Below are 18197 nucleotides of genomic sequence, written 5' to 3'. Positions count from 1 at the left end.
TCACCTGACTACACAGAACATGTTTTTTCAGGCATTCTTTCCTTAAACTACACTGTGTAGGTGAATCTAGCGGTGAAATTGTATATGACTACCAACTGAATATTACTTTCTAGCCCCTCCCATTCTGAGGGTGTTTTAACTCCTACGGAGGCCGTATTATTTCAAATCTGCCGGCAGTCGCGAGTAATCTCCCCCTCGCATTCGTCACGGTGCCACTGAGTGTAAAAACGCGAAAGGCGAAGCTTGAATTTCCAGGTATGTCCCTCTTTGGCTAATGTATTTTCAAAATGGAGGCGCAACATGGCTGCCGCCATTCGAGCGACTCACTCGTATTCTAAATGGCAGATTCTACGCTTACGAGAATACTTGATTAGAAGTAATTACACATTAATGAACACATATCATTTTGAAAGAACAAAGTGTTTTTTGCTAAGAATCAACTTTTTTTTCAAAAATTACACAGTGTAGCTTTAAACTGTGTCTGACAGAAGTGTCAACAGCTTTCACTCGCTTCTTTCAAAATAAAAGTCTCGCATCAGAAAAAAATTGAATTATGTCTGTTTCTGTGACTGCACAGTCCGCAGCCCTTCAGTCTTGCGACCCACCAATTGAGAAACACTGTTCTAAAGGAACCCAAGATTAGAAATGAGCAGCTTTGAGTTTATTTTGAACAAGATCCTTTGTCATTTCATTTTGCCATTTTGAGTTGCGCATTTCTACCAGTTTTCAGATTGTGAAAGGTTCACTTAACAATGTAATACAGGCTTCACACAGAGGCTGTTATTGATGGATGGGGCAGTCAGAAACTATATTTGACAGCAGCAAACCTGCAAGCCAGTTTGTGAGGACTGGAGCACAGCAGCACTCATTGCAGTTGCTAATTTCTCAAGTGAAGGCGCGTTTCTTTAATGGTCCCATTGCATGGATTATTTTATTATTTTAGAATGTTTCCTGGGGTGCCCTTATAATATAAGTATGTTTTTTAGATCAAAAGTTGTTATAATTTAGAAATAAAAGGCATATTTCCTAGCCTGATTTTAGCCTCTGATTTGAACGCTCTGTTTGAATGGGCGTGTCTGCTGTGAGACTTCAGTGTAAACGCCCACTGCTGTGATTGGCTGACATGCTTGCATATGAAATATTTAGCATTACATGTGGAACTCTCTCGAAAACTTTTACTATTACAGCTATTATACGTTTTTACTAATACAGCTATCGGGGTTAACAAATCGTGAGAAGTTTTTTAAGTATTTAGATCTATTCCCATCACATAAAAGGTTGCAGTGATGAGCACTGAGCAGATGACAGTCTGTTGATCGCGTGAATGAAGACTGCACTCTCATTAATGCTTTCACCAATGCAAACATGAGGTAAGTACAGCAAGAGCTTCGTTGTGCAGTGTAATAGTGTCATTGATTTCATAACGAGTTTTGGCAAGTTGTGTGATTGACAGCTTGGGCGACTGGAAAGGGATTGTTCTTTGATTGCTTTCTGTATATATATATTAATCACAGTTTAAGTAAGATTATTTTCATCCTACTAAGAGAAACGACTTGAAGTTGATCGTTTAGTCACTGGGTTGATTTACTGATGCATAAACAGTATTGAACGATTTTGAGAGAAAGATTATCTGTCTGAACTTGAACAATTACACATCAGAAATTCACATAACCCACTGGTTCTTCGGAGGCTCGGATGAAGGAACTAAAAAAATACTTTTGTGTCCATTTGTACATCCAAACACTGAGCAACTGCCATGCTTCGCTCGTTTGCAAGCCATGATATCTCTCGAGGAAAAAACAGGAGGTAACCTTTCCCCTTATGACGACATAAAGGGAAGATTTCTAGATTCGCCCGTCTGAGCTTTCATTTTCTCAAAAATACCCAGATCTTGGTTTACACCCATCAAAACGTCTAGCCACTGGGGGACCATAGGCAGACTAGGGAAACTCATATTAAGGTTAAAAAACCTCATAAAGTGACATTTTCATGCATTATTTTCATGCTAAAATATGACTGCTTTTGGCACGAAGAAACTTAACTCAAATAAACTCAAATAAAAATAAATAAAAAGCAATCAGATTTTGGGAAACCTAAAAAAAAGTTTTTTTTGTCTCTCTGTGTACATGAACACTATAAAATCTAAAATTGTGGAATTTATGTTAATAGTTTCTGCGATCATCCTCTGATCTGTTATGAATGGTGGAAAGTTTTTTTTTTTGGAAGGAAACACAGACACCCACACATACACACATGCATTATGCATGTATTCAAACCCTTAGTCCCGACTCACTGAGCTATGAAACGAGGCCATGCTAATCTCGCATTTAATGTTTATGCTTCCATAAATACCAAGTCTTTTCGCTTATTTGGTTTTTCCTCTTAGCATATGGCCCATTACCATAATGACACATCGCTGGTGGCCTGATAAACATTTTAGCAGTAAAAATCTTGAGAGCTTGATCTGCGGAACTTTATTCAGGCTTTAATAAGTCCTCTCAAATTCTACCTGGGATTCTACTGGTTTAGTTAAGCTTAATTAGACCTCAGTGAGCTTGATAACTGGATTTCAACAGGCTTTCACTTATTTAATGAGATTCCGTTGTGCTTCCTAACAGGTGTCCCACGCGTTTGCCCCCTGAACCTCCAGGAATACTCAGTGTATACTCAGAAATTAGCAAGAACCCTGCAGGCCCGATCCCGTCTGAGTTGCTTTAAAAGGTGATGAGCTTGGTGTTGACTAATTCAGATGAACCCCCTGGGGGCTAATGCATCTCTGTGAGTAAAGTAGAGAGAGATTCATGTTCTCAGAGGTCAAAAGTTATTTAGAGGAATTAGTACATGCACTGTTGGTATTCACATTGTTTACTTTATTCGATAAAGATGAACTAATGAGGGTATATAATAGATAATAAAAAGATAGTGGGGGTATTCACTAAAAATGAATTGTGGCCATCTGCATTGCATTCTCAATAGCTACCTGTGTGTGTGTTTGATTATGAGTCTTATTATCAAGTTCCCACAAGTTAATATGACGTTCCTACGAATTACTATCTCATGGCCACGACATATTTTCACGTTCCCACGTGTTTATATGTCGTGGCCACGACAAAACTAAGATCTCAATTAATTAATGTGCATCCATGCTCTCGTTTTTTTCATAGTAAGATGGTATGATGCATAAAGGAAATAAGTTATTTAAAACTAGAAATTGTAATGTGTAAGCATGCAAAAAATTCCAGTGCGCATGTGAATAGTTTCTTGAGGGAACGAAAAAAAAAAAAGGCTCTATATGTTCGAGAAAATCAATGAAAACCCTAAGAAATTAAATAAGATTTACAGATGACTAGTACTATATACCAAATATAAAGCTGAAAATAATGCTGTATGAACCATTTATGTTAAATATGGTCTGACAATCTGAAAATCTATACTGAGAGGTATGGAAATTTGAGTCTGGAAAAGTATGAAATTTTGAAATGGAAAATGTGTAGGAACCCTGTTATTATCATGACTTTGTATCTTGCTCCTGCTCTTTCCTGACTTTCTTAGTCAAACTTTCAGGCTGATAGAAGACTTATATATTCTGGTAGTGATTCGGCATCCGGGGTCGGATCTAATAGGCTATATCTGACGTTTTCTGATGTGGAAATCCATCCAAACTAACATTTTGCCGTTGTCGGCAGGATTTCGGCACTTCTAACAACTAAAATAATTATGCAAATCGGGGAACCGCACAAACATACCAACAAAAATGGTGCTGAACACAATTTGCAAGGTGCAGGCTGTATTTGGATATATGCCAGGTTATAATGTTCTTCTCCATCATTTGATCATCATTTGATAATCATTTCATGAATAACTGCTGCTATGATCAATAGAAAATGTACACAAACATCACAGGCGATAATAGCGTGACGTTAATTGCAGCAGGCAATTTTGTGGGCGCGATCTATAATAAGCCTAATTTACACAGAAAGAAGCCGCGTTTGGACTGAAAAGGATGACTTAATTGATATAGACAAGCCACAGCGCAATTCCATCAAATTCTGTGTCTGATTAACTGGATTACTGGTGATTAGTAAATAATAGTAAAATGTATTCGTGATATACCACATAAAAAAGTGACGCAACTGTTTACACTCAATGTAGCATCAGCCTTCTTTTACACTTGGAAATAGACACTGCCTTAGTGAATCCGTAGTCTGTTAAGGGACTTTCGGTAGAGTAATGTGGAATAAGACTGCAACATCATATTATATCAATACGAGGCAGGAGCACAAACAATAATCCCAATGCTAAATAACCCTGTAATAATATTCAGTTTATGCCAAGTGAAAAGATCAAAATTCACTGTGTTCCATTTCCATTCTGATGAACTTCAAAGGTAAGAGACAAGATGAAAAACCGACATTAACTTCCTAAAATATCAGATGAATTCTCTCTCTCTCTCTTTCTCTTCCCATCTCACCCTGTTGCCACGGCAGCATAATCTGGCTATGAGAGAAAGGGACGGATAGTGCAAATGTCATCTGACTCATTTAATGTTGGTGTCAATATGTGTGTGAGCGTGTGCGTGATCGAGAGAGCAAGAGAGACAGAATGAATGTCACAATGTATCATAGAAACCATCGGTTGAGCTGCGACTTAAATTCATCTTCAACAAGCAATAAGTGGCCTTTTCTGTAAAGCCTTAAGTCTAATAAAAAGTTCATAAAAATTAATATTACTGCTGTTTGTAAAGGTTGAGTGTAATCCACTGAAACACTGACAGTTACTGCTCTAACATACTGACAGGGATGTCATGCATCTATTTTTTTATATTTGCGATATATATTTGAGATGGCACCAGTGGCAGTTCTGGCTCACTTGGTGCCCTAGGCAAGATAAGACATAACCAATGAAAGTAGTTAACCTAATATAGTTTTTTTTTTTTTTAACAAAGCAAAAATTCAACTGCACTTGACACCCAGTTGTTGGGCAAAATTCAATATTTATAATATTTATGAATTGGTCTCAACCCACAAGAAGTTAAAGTGGAATTAAAAAAAGTGCAACTTGCTGAATTCAAATTCAAATAAAGTCAACAGGTAATGACATTCTGGGGACTATAAAAACTTCAGACTTCAAGATTTTTAAACTTCTTTAAACCTTAAGACAAAGCCATCATTTAAAGTTTTCTTTAGGGCAAAGAAAAGTTACATTTTCAAAACTGTCAAAATATTGTTCACAATGTAGGCTACTGCAATTATGTGAATTGTCATGATGCGGTTGAGACAAAGAGGAAGCAGGATCCAAATGCAGCACACTTTATTCAATAGACTCCAGACTTTACAAACACAGATTAGGGAACAGGACTCCAACATCATCGCTAAACAAAACCAAGAACTCACAACGACTGAACTAAAACACAGGGCTTAAATACAAGGGCAAACAAGGGCAAACAAGCTAAACAAGATAACAAGGGGGCGTGGTTAATCTGAAACACCTGGGGAGACTAATAGACATAATAACAGGGAACTGCTGAACATGAAAAGACAGGGGAACACAGACTGACATCACAACATGAATATCAATTAATTTTAATCATACTTCTTTAAATTCCCATTTGAATTCTGCATCTGTTTGGTACCTCAATTCAAATAAAATTCAATTTCAGAAGAATTTTTTTTTTGCTTTATTAAAAAAAAAAAAAAATGTTTTTGGAAGCTGAATTTGAAATCCACTTGGCTCTGCCAAGGCAAGTGTTCACTTGGTTTAAATGGATATGTGCTCAGATCCCACAGTATGTGTTTGTTTTGTAATGAGGTGTACATATTCATCACCAGATTTGCTAACAGTGTTCTGAAAATCAGCTGTCTCGGAAGTGCTTTTGTGTTTGTGTCTGTGTCCTTTATCATATGCTTTACTCTTGTTTACCGCGGTCTGTACCTTGCATGCCTATATAAACTCAGGAGTCAGAAAGTGCCATGGCTCCCGAGAGCGTCTGCAGACGTCATGCATGAGGAATCATCATGTTTGTTTACTCTGCTAAAGGGAATGCTGAAAGAGCCTGACAGCTGAAATGCTCTCATTTAAATCTGTTGGCACAGCAGGGTCGGTTAAATCATTCATCTGACACAAAGAACAAGATTTCACATTGGTATAAGCCTTTCATCTTCATATCTTATCACGTATTTACAATGTACCAGCCCGAAAGTGTTAAAACGCCATAAAATATTCAGCAGCAACCAACTACACCTGCATCCGAAAGCTTATCTTTCAAATCCTGCCAAAACACTGGTCTGTGACTGGTGCGATCACGACTGTTGGATTGTTAATTGCATGTTGTTTATCTGTGAGTGGGCAGAGAGCGAATTGCTCTCGCTGTGAGGTAAGTCAGCATCCTATGTACGAAGTCCAAGGCCTGCGCCGATCACTCGTCCATCCGTTCATCCGTGTGCTCGTGTGTGTCTGTGATGAATCTGGATTTGACACAGATGTTTGTGCTGCACCTCAGGGCAGGCCTTGTCAATGTCGCAGAGCATATCTGTCAAAACATACATGGACTGGTGTTTGTGTGTTACGTGTGAATAGCATCAGTGACCCATGTTGTCAAAAAGGACAACTAGTGGAAACAGCCCCTCCTTTTCAAAAGCATGGAAACATTTGCATGAAAGTGTGAGAGCTTGGTGGAAATGCAAAGAGACATGTAGGATCACAAGGAGGTAAGAAAAAGGAAGGATCAACTGTCAAGCTGGCGGATTTTCTCTTTGTAAAAGTGAGAGGGAGCATGTGTGTATGTTCCAGGGTGGGTTAAGGACAAAGTAAGAGGCTCAAAGCACAGCACCACTGAAAGACTGTCAGAGGAGACTGAGAGTACACTGAATCAACTGATAGAAGAAGAGATGGAGAGAATTAGGGAGAGACAAGCCGTTTCTGACGGATTTGCCCATTGAGAGAAGACTCAGTAAGTTACGCCACTTTCGAAAGTGGATATTCAGCGTAAAAAACCCACATCTTATTTCCTAACCATCTGCCAGTTTAGTTCAACCAAGCTCTAAATGTGCTTAAATTGCACTGCACCATATTTATATTAAAGTGTCATGAAATGGAAAATCTTAATGTCTGATATTTACACAAATAAGACGGGCTGGGCAATTTCTTCCCCTCGAGATCCACTTTCCTGAAGAGTTTAGGTCCAACCCTGATCAAACTCAACTGCCAGCTTTCTAGTAATCCTGAAGACCTTGTTTAGGTGTGTTGATTTAGGTTTAAAGCTAAACTCCACTGAAAAGTGGATCTCGAGGGCCAGAGTTGCACACCCCATAAGAGGTTACTTTGCAATAAAAACATACTGCAAGTTTTATACCTCAAAGCTAACCCCTCAGTTAATTTTAGTTTTCCACACTTCTGAAATGCTAGGATTTGAAATTGCCCAAGTCGTGATGTTATGAATGAATGTCCTCTACACATCCTCTATACATATCATTTTATGATGCCTTTATGACCTTTTTGGATCTTCTAAGTTTTAATTTCAAGGGGGTGTGCTCTTAACAACTCAATCACAAGAGCGAAACTGCTGTGAGCATAAGATGTCAAGTAAGAATGTCTGATGTTGTTCTGTCCCTTGATGTAGACAAAATGCACCTCCAAAAACTGTCCATACCCTTTCAAAAAGACTAATATGTCTATTAGAAACTATAAGAAATGCATGGATGAAGTTTTTTTTTTTAAAACATGCCAGCGATTTACAAGAATTCTTTAACGAGATTCTTTTCTTAATTATTCTCAACATGCTGCCATTTTTTCAGATATCAATTAATTATAGCAGTCTGACGAGTTACAATACTGGTTTTTAAAACTATACATAGCCTAGATAATAGATTTTAGCAAGTGAGGAATTATCATGCTGAAACAGACTCCTCCAAAACACACACAGCCAGAGCAGAGTGTGCAAAGCGTCATAAGAGACGGCGTTAAATTACCTCATGTTTCAAAGCACACGACATCATAATACTAATGAATGTAAACAACTTAAAGAGCTCTGACTTGTACCACCTGACCGCTGCTGATTAATTTCAGCGTTGATAGTGTTTCCATAGAAAGGCATAAATCGGAGTTTAAGGACAGCTCCAAATAGAACGTCACGGGTTGCTATCTCTTAAAGGAATAGTTCACTTAAAAAAAAAAAGAATATATTTTGAAGAATGTCGATAACCAGACAGTACCATAGAAGGAAAAAAAATACAGTCTGGTTACCGACATTCTTCAAAATATCTTCTTTTGTGTTCAGCAGAAGAAAGATACAGTTTTGAAACAACTTGAGGGTGAGTAAATGATGACAGAATTTTCATTTTTTAGTGAACTATTCCTTTAATTACGGTAGTTACATGGCATGAACGCAGCATAAGCTCATTGTTTTGGTTCAAGAAGAACTGTAAAAGCTGGCTGTTGTTTGTTTGCATTGCTTTGTGACTGTCTGTCTAAAACTCTGCATAACCTCATGAAACGCCTGCACCTCCAGCGCCAGTACCTGATTGACATCCCAGTGTACAGTAGGTGGCGGTATAGAGAGCAATATTTTTTTTCTATTTTTACCCAAAATAGAAAATGTGAGCATTATGAAGCGCTGAACTTTTTTCAGTCATACTCAACGGCGGAGGGCTTTCAAAAAGTACCCATTCAAAAGTACACCTCTGTACCTTATTTACACCTAAAGGGTGCCTATTTGTACCATAAAGGTACATATCCTAAAATGTTATAGTACCTTTAACATACATTTAGTGTGACAGATTGTAGTAGTTTGCTGCATCCTCCACAACCAAGCACTCAGAACCGACCCACAAGAGGGCTGTGGGTCTGTTTGTGGTGTTCCCTGATTTGTATATTTACTTTAGTAAATGGGGCTCAGATAGCGGGTGCAAATAAAAGGCATCTTCATTGAGTGCAATTCATTCTTAGTGAATTGCCCCTCAACACGCCAGTTTGTGTTTGTGTTCGCTCATGATTTCAGAACCCTAATGAAGAGGGCTTTTGATGGTTTTATTAAGCTCTTGTGCTTTCGGCCCATGGAGTGCCAGGAGGGACACATTGCGGGTGTCTTTTCCTGCCTCCACTCTGGAATCTTTCCACAAGTGGAAAAGGCGAAGATAAGAAGGGAAAAGGCTTTCTCGATGCTTCCTCTTCGTCTCACAGAAGCCTGGTGACAACTTAATGTGTCTGTATCAACCGGCACTGGCAACGCTTGCATCCAGCACTCTCATTTCACAATCCAAATCAATTAAGGAGAATGAATCACTGTGCTATTATTATAACTGTCAGATTCACTTCTTACTTACAAAGATGAAGAAGAAACAAATGAAGCGCCTGCTATCTACTCCTCCCTTTCCCCGAGGGCTCCCTCTTCAAGCATATTCTCTCCCGATGTCTCCTTTTTCTCTCTGTCTTTCATTCTCTTTTTTCTTTCTCTCTGTCTTTGTTCTCCTTTCGTTACCCTGCTTTTTATTTCAGTCCCCCTCTCCGCATTTCTTGTCACTTCTTTCTTTTGCACTCCCACCCTCTCCCCTAAATAATTTAGATTTTACAGTTTACTTGCCGACTGCCAAGTATCGTTTTATTCAGCCATGCACATATGCAAAACAGCGGGTGTGAACTTTAGAATTATATTTGCGACACTGGTCATTAGTATTTGCCTGCAATAATTATAGTACGGCAATAATGGGTTCCTCAATTGTGTATACACACGCTGTTTCATTTCATTTCCTCTCTTTCTCACTTTTCGTGCCCTGCTGACACATCCAAAGTGATTGAGAGAAAGAAAGAGCAGGGAGGAGAGATGAACAAAGAAAGAGGGAGGAGAAGTACATCCATCATTTCTTCCCTGTGGTCAAATAAATCTTGTTTGGTCTCTAAAGGTCAGAGTTCACAGAGATTGCTTTGAGTTGTGTGTGTGTGTGTGTTTGTGTATGTGTGAGAAAGTGTATGAATCAGATACATCAGGTGTTAGTATGTCCCTGTGATTTCCCCGTGCTGCTGTTTGGGACGTGCGTGACACGGTCATGACCTGCGTCAGCAACCTGTCATAAGATTCCCTGATTCATGATGATGCTTCGCACAACACTGTCAACTCAATTGAATTAATAATTGTATTCAGCAAGACTGCACATTAAGATTTCTATTTCCAATAATTGCTGTTCTTTTGAACTTTCAAAAAAAGATAACTGTTTTCAATATTGATGTTTCTTGAGCACCCAATCAGCACATTAGAATGATTTCTGAAGGATCATGTGACTGAAGACTGGAGTAATGATGCTGAAAATTCTGCTTTAGCACCATAGGAATAAATTACATTTTAAAATATATTAAAATAGAAACCAGTTATTTCAAATTTTAATAATGTATCACTATATTGCTTTATTACTTTACTGTTTTGATCCAATAAATGCAGCAAGGATATGGTGAGGATAAGAGACTTCTTTCAAAAACATATAAAAATCTTACCGACTCTAAACTTTTAAACAGTAGTGTATACTGTATCTCCTAAAGAAGCGATGGCACAGGGCAGACCGGGGCAAGTTGTCACAAGTCCTTTAAAAGTCCTAAATTAAAGAAATGCTTGTTTACCAAACAGTAGGTTTGAATGTTGGTTTAACAATTTTGTGAATTCTATTCTTCAAACTAAAATGTCAGTTTCATTATATCTTTACAATTTAGTAATATCTGTTGGATAAACAAGTGAACATAAAACCACTCTATCATAATTCAGGCAAAGGTTGAACTGTGTTCTCAGTACAAGGACATTTTTCATAAATGGCAGGTCGAAACAAAACCATGCCCAAAACAATGGTTTGATATTTTATGTTACTTTGTACATTTGTGTTGCCTTAATGAATTGTTTTGTGTCTACCAGCTCCCGTGGCAAGTTGTCACAAAAGGTCAATGAGTGTGCTGTGAACTGAGTGCTTAAAGTCCAACTGAAATCAAAATGGACCCTATTTACTTTGTTAGCGCATATTACTAGTCTTGTGGTGAACAATTAATCCGTGCAAGTTAAAACACGGAAAAAAATGTTTTGGCTTCGTAATCTTTAATCAAAATCTGAAAATGCCCCTCCTCTCTGCATTGGAGGACCTTCCCTGATGACGTATGCTTGACGGCTTGGGTTGAGAAACGCTTAACCACTCCCCTCAAACCGTTAGTCTGTAATGAGCGAGAGATGGAGAGGAGGAGCGCTAGAGTAAAACCCTGCCCTCTGTTCAATATTCCTTTTCACTGGAAAATACGACACAGCACTGGAGAAAAGTCGTTTGCAACTTCCGGTTCACGTGGACTTTAAGTGGAATTGATCAGTCAAGATTTTTTTTATTTTGTCTTTAAGTGCTCGCATATAACAAAGTTAATCTCATTTGTGTGTTGATCTAGGGGGTGCTATAGGCAGCAGAAGGCATCTCCATGAGGAGCGGTAGAAGATGCCGGAACTGCCAGCGCTCCTGCTGTCGATTTACTTCCGCTTCCTGTTAGTCACCGTGGTTACCATGCCGCCTTCTTCCCGGAGCCAGACCCCTGTTTTATCATCCGTGCGGATGGGTAAGATGGGTATTTTATTGCACTTAACCTAACCAAAATCTTTCAAATGTATTACTATGAACTGCATAAGCGGAACAAAATTATTAACACCAGTTGAATGGGAAAATTGACAAATTTGCTCTCTAAATGTCCCTTAAATTGTAAAGTTTTATTCCTGGTTTTTAAGGATGAGGACCAAAATATTGTTATATACCTGTAGATAGAATTGGAAACATATTCTCCCGCCTTTTAAAAGTTTGCTGTTATAACTCACAATTATTCAAAAGTTTATGGTCAGTATGCTCTCATGCTCACCAAGGCCACATTTACAAATTGACCCCAAGCCTTTGAACAGTAGTGTACATGTTTAGTTTAATTTTATTATTTACATTGAATATTTTTCCAACTGACCTGTGACCTCATCAGAACAGTCCTGCAACACATTTTGGAGTCGTGGCCCACCAGCTGAGAACCATTGATAATAACCAAAGTTATTACATTAGATATGCTATGAAATTCAGAATCATTATAAATAAACTGTATTGACTTTATTATTAATATTGGATATGGTAGATGGTTCTTTTAAAGGAGTGATTTTAAATTAGAAAGGTTGTTATATATTACATTTATATAACTTTTACCCATTCTTGTCTTGATTTCTCTCTACTTTGTCTCTTGTCCTCCTTCTCTCCTCCTTTAGCGGCAATTTTGGATGACAGCTCTGTCTGTGGGCGTGGGGAGCGGTTAGCTTTAGCGTTAGCACGCGAGAACATCAACAGTGTAATGGAGGGCCCGGCTCGTGCGGAGGTCGACATATTTGAACTCCAGAAAGACTCTCAGTATGAGACTACAGATACTAGTGAGTCATGCATAAAAAAATGCACACACACACACACACACACACACACATTCCTGCACACTTAACAAAAAGAACTTTAAAGTGAAGCAGTACAGCATACAGTGACTCAGAAAGGCAAACAGAGATTTGAGGAATTAAAGGTCCACTGAAGTGCCTTGGTTTGTATGATGCGTTGATGTAATTTCCATTGAAACAGGAAGCTAAGGCGGGACATATTGAATGACTCCTCCCCCTTTTCAATTAGCCAATAGCGTTTAGTGGACCTCACAGACTGCAAGTCGTGCTTGACAGCACCATGGAAGCGAATCCGAGTGCTGATGATACGTTGGATTCAATAGTAGAGGTGTGAATAAATTATAGCCATTTCATTTTTAACCAATGAACAGTTGGAAAACGGAATAAAACTCGAACGTTTGAGCAACCGAACACACATCTCCAACCCATATTGCTCAAAGTGACATGTCAACGGTCGCTTTGGCCAGGTGGTATTTATAGCATAGGGGGCAGGACGCTTTATATTCTAGAGAGCATTTGATTGGACAGAAGATGTGATGAGAAGCTGAAGTCTGCGGTGATGTCATAAATATCTGTGATCCATTTTAGCGGAAGTGGGAGACTGTAAGTTTTGAATGCTTATATCTCCTAAATAAGAATTTTGTCATTGTTTTGGAACACACCAGCTTATTCATAACCTAAAGGTTGACATATTTATACTAAACGTACATTTTGATTTCAGGGGGCCTTTAAATGCTCTACATTTTTGTCATAGTGTGCCAGATTCTGCCAAAGGGTGTGGTCTCTGTGATTGGCCCCGCCTCCAGTCCTGCCTCGGGCTCCATCGTCAGTCACATCTGTGGGGAAAAGGAGGTGAGCTTCATTTAAATATTCCACATTTATTTATTTCATGTTAATTCACTAACCATAATCTTTTTCCTTTTGTTCTTTAAACTGCTCTCTCTCAGATTCCGCACATCAAAATCGGTCCGGAAGAGACTCCGCGGCTTCCTTACCTGCGCTTTGCGTCTGTGACTCTGTATCCTAGCAACGAGGATCTGAGCCTTGCCATCGGAGCCATCCTACGCTCCTTCAGTTACCCATCGGCTAGTCTGGTCTGCGCTAAGGCCGAATGTAAGTTCAAAACCTCTGCTCTGCTCATCAGCTGGTCTGGTTTCCTTCGAGCTTGAATATGTAAAATTATTCCAAATGGAGAGCAACACACATTTTAACGCATATGATACTTATAATTAAGATTTAGAAGTCTTCAGAGAAATTTTTCCCATTCATCCGAAAACTAAAATTTCCACTGGCTTTAAAAAACCTGAACATTTAAATTGATTTCCATCTGCCCAATCAATCATCTTCTCTCAGCAAACACTCAAGTTACAATTTGTATTCCAGACTGAGTGAGATAAAATTGCAAAAGTTCTCAAGAACAGACTCTGATAATGACACTGCAGTGCTTCCTCACTGCAAGCACTAACAATTACTTTGCTGTAATAGGTAGCTGTGCCAATAACACATACTGCTGGGCAATTACGCAGCATGTCACTGGACAACATAACGTTAACGTTATCTGAGAATAAATCCCCACCCTGCTGCGTGTGTTAATGTGTGAGACACCGCCACGTACGCAGAGTGTGTGCATGTGTGTTTGTGCATTTAGACGTTCATGTGTTCAGAGAGGGCATCGCTACATAATGCTCAGCTCTGACCCAGTTGGCTGCACTATGGTTGCTATGGCAGCAGAGTAGGTGCAACTTGCCACTCATCAAGCTCATTTAAAATGGTGGCAAGAGATGGAGAGAGGCTCGCTGCTGCGCAACAGATTCTCGTTAAACAGATAGAAAGCCATTTCGCAAGCTTGTTTTGACAAATGTTTTCATGTGTATTGTGCACAGGGATTTTGTAGTCAACCTCATTGCCTTAAATTTAGGAAACTGTCGTCTGATGCCACACACTGTTTTTCTCTGGTGACCTCTTGTCAGACTAAAAAAGCATGAAAGGAACGACTGAACAACTGCGTGAACACATTCTAAGTCTTTATCAAAGCAGAATTTGACCATGATTTTTGTCTCCTGAACTCGCAAGCTCTCCAAAACTTAGCCATCTGCCTTACTGTCTACGTTCTACATAAGTAACATGCTTTTGCATTAAAAAAACCTGAGACACAGGGCAGTGGAATGAAAAATGCAAGGTATAGAAAGGCGTTTTTTAAAGTTTAACCATACCTTTAAATCTGTGTCATGCGAGAGATGCTTCAAAAGGCACAAGCACAACGGTCAAACATGTCAGTTCACATGTTCACATCGAAAAACAATTGAAAAGTAGTGAAGTGTAATGCAAAAACAAAGACTGTGTGAAGGCCTCTAAGTATGATGGAACAGGCCTGCTAACATTTTATTTTGATGGTCCCCCAACAGACATTCTACTGATTATAAGTAACTTTTGCAACTACATGTCAACTTATTCTAACCCTAACCAAATAGTATACTAATACTCTAATGAGAGTTAGTTGATATATAGTGGCAAAGTTACTTAATATAGTCAGTAAAATGTCTGTTGGGGAGCATCAAATTAAGTGTTAGCAGATATTGAGCAGACAGTCTACTAATACTCTAATGAGAGTTGTTAGTTGACAAGTTACTTATAGTTAGTAGAATGTCTAAAATGGACTAACAAAATAAAGTGTAACCCAATCTTTCACCCTCACTTGGTTTAAAAATGACTTCTGTGACCCAAACAATGCTTCATGCATCACTACACTTGACAGTGGTTCTTTTTACCTGTGAAATTTCACAGAAATTTTGCCACTAGCTATGTTTCCATCCAAAGTTGCGCATTTAACTTGCGCTCAAAATTGGAATGTGGCATAAAACATTTGTGAATAATGCACCGTTTCCATCCAGTGAGCTGAAGAGAATAAAACTTCCTGATAAACTTCCTGTTAAACTGGTGCTAAATATCACTAAGAAAAATGGAAGTTGCTGCAGTAGGAGAACTCCACTGTATATAATAGTTTTGTTTATAAAAATGACTTGCGCCTCAGAGCGTGCAGACAAAACACAATAAAGTTATCTTGCTTTCTGAAGCGGATGCTGCTGTTTGGGTACGCAGTCGTGTAAGACAGTGCAGGTAACTATGCTGAACCACTTTGATGACAGACTTTGCTCGGGTATTTCAGAATGATCAAAACAGCATTTCAGACTCTGTGCAACGAGACCGGACCGCTGGTTAGTGCAGTTATGCGCCGTCCCATCGCAAAGTCACATGTCTTTTTTGATGCGCACCAAGGAATTTATTCGGTAATGTGTTTCCATCGTAGTTTATGCGCATATTTTCTTTGCGGATACAACATTTATCCAACTCAATTGAGCGCATACGTTTTTTATGCGCATCTTTTCAATTTATGCGCATTTTGGTGTTTCCATCCCTAAATATCTCAAAATACGCATAAAAATAAGTGGATGGAAATGCCAAAATACGCATAAATTCTTACAATAAAACATAAAAAAATACATAAAAAACGTATGCGCTCAATTGAGTTCATTGATTGACCACATCTTAGTAAGCTTAAAGATAAATAGTACACACAAATATTACATTAAAATAATCAATGTTAAATAAAATAGAACTATTTTCATCAACACTTTCAGTAAGTTTATGTATAATCAACTATCTTGGATTGTCCACCATCGTGGATTTATTTATTCACTAAAACACAATAATGGAAACTCTATTTTGGATGTATTTCTTCACTGTGCTCAGTACAATTGTGGGATTTCCTTTTTTGTTTCCATTGAATTTAGGCATCTCATAGTTAAATGGCTACCGTTTAGAATAGGTTTTGCATTGGGAAAATGCCTATGATGTCCTACAATTCTGGCAGCTCGCTAGGTTTTGGAACTGAGCTCTAGTCACTGTCACACATGAGTCATTAAGCACAAGGCTGGTCTGGGTCTGATAATGTTTGTTTCAGAGTGTCACAGCACTGGTCTCTGGTGGAAAACAGAAGATCTGAGTTCACGTTATAAAGCAGCTGTGGGAATAAGTCAGTGAAATATCGAGAAAGAGACAAATTTAGTGGAATTAAGTGAACAGATAGGACGAAAATCAGAATGAACGAGAGAAATCAGTGAAGGAAAGACAGAAGAAGGGTATTGAGAGCAAGAGAATGAGTGTGTGGAGAACATTGATTTCTCTCCTCCCTCAAGCTAATTAAAGTTTGGCACTGGCTTTACTGGCTCTTTCTCTGCATGCAGGCTCCCTTGAGAGCGCAGCTAGTTATTTACATTTTCACTGGGCTTTGTGTTGCCACCGACTTCACAGCAGCATTGCAAACGGACAGATGCATGCTGTTAACAAACAACCTCAGACACAAACCATATCAGGTACACTACATGGAGCCAGATTTGGCCCTTAATTCCAGTGGGGTGTTTGAGCGTCTATATGCTTCCGGGCCAACAGCTCGCTTTCTTCCCCGCAGGTCTGTTGAGACTGGAGGAGCTGATAAGGCGTTTTCTGATCTCTCGAGAGACGCTGTCAATCAGGATGCTGGATGACAACCTTGACCCCACGCCTTTACTGAAGGAGATTCGTGATGACAAAATAGCCACAATAATTATTGATGCTAACGCATCTATTTCTTACCTTATACTGAAAAAGGTAAGCGTACAGTTACATTATCTAAATGATGTTGCTTTGGCTCATTTCACATTCATTCATTCTCGTCTTCGCCCACTTCAATCGCTCACCTTGCAATTCAGCTTTGTTCAATATACCTGCATTTTAATGTACAGATAGACACTATAAATATCATATTTCTGCTCAAGGACTGTATTCCTTAATGAGCACAATAAATGTTCTGCTTTTTACATAATGAAATTTTTTAATTGTCTCTTTCCTCTTGCCTGTCTTTTTAGGCATCAGAGTTGGGAATGACATCAGCGTTTTACAAGTACATCCTCACGACTATGGTAAGATAGAGGAGGAGTTCTTGGCCTATTTTCCTGTAGATATATTCATGCCTGGAGCCCCATCTTTTGTATTAACAATTCATCTTTATTACGCAAACCCGCTCACACTTCTCAAGCCAGCCTCCTCACAGCTTGAACTGCATTACATACATTTCTACTGTATAACCTACAAACACAACACACACCTAATCTACACTACTAAAACATATAGTACTAGTCTAACCTACCGTGTTATATTCAGCTTAAGGCTGGAATCCATTACACAAATCGGAACACATTTTAAAACACTAGGGATCATACACTTGCTGATTTTGTTAATTTTTACAGAAAAAAAACAGGACATTATACATTTAACGACTGAGGATCACAAACTACCAGACTTTTAAGTCATTCTGAACACACGCAGATGCATGTGCCTTGTTGCTTGGAGACAAATGACAAATGAAAATGTTTTTAAATTGGCTCAAAATATGTCTGATTTTCTCTGACTGGATAAATCATAGTCTGAAACTAAAAACATGAGTCTGTGCTCATCATACACTGTGATTTTCTGTGAAATCCGTCAACTCAGTAAATCATGTCATGTTCACCTTATGCACTCTACTGAAAACTCTAGTTACTAGTCTAATCGAACACTTCACAGAACCATACATACGCTACTAAAACCTCTAGTCAGTAGTCTAACGTATCACTCAAATCTAAAGGCCACACTAAACTGACATCAAAGAACTAGCATAGATGAAAGCCGAAAGCCGACTGTAGTGTCGCCTCATGTCAGCTGCGTCTGGGTCAAAAACTTGCGCTTGAACACATTGCAA

At 38.8% G+C, this 18197-nt stretch overlaps 1 protein-coding gene across 2 annotated transcripts in view; it reads left to right on the top strand.

Moving 5' to 3' along the window:
* grik5 (glutamate receptor, ionotropic, kainate 5) overlaps nt 1-18197 on the top strand; it is a 73521-nt gene that overhangs the window by 43087 nt on the left and 12237 nt on the right. For both annotated transcript variants that reach the window (XM_084385989.1, XM_084385988.1), the window contains exons 4-9: nt 11404-11568; nt 12248-12406; nt 13176-13273; nt 13369-13534; nt 16890-17068; nt 17326-17379. In XM_084385989.1, the coding sequence (XP_084242115.1) occupies nt 11451-11568; nt 12248-12406; nt 13176-13273; nt 13369-13534; nt 16890-17068; nt 17326-17379 (774 nt within the window). In that variant the 5' untranslated portion in view covers nt 11404-11450. The remainder of the gene's footprint in view (nt 1-11403; nt 11569-12247; nt 12407-13175; nt 13274-13368; nt 13535-16889; nt 17069-17325; nt 17380-18197) is intronic.

The sequence above is a fragment of the Rutilus rutilus genome (genome assembly GCF_951802725.1).
Source record: "Rutilus rutilus genome assembly, chromosome: 17".
Lineage (NCBI taxonomy): Eukaryota > Metazoa > Chordata > Actinopteri > Cypriniformes > Leuciscidae > Rutilus > Rutilus rutilus.
The sequence above is the reverse complement of the archived record's forward strand: the minus strand, read 5'-3'. Positions and strand labels throughout refer to the sequence as shown.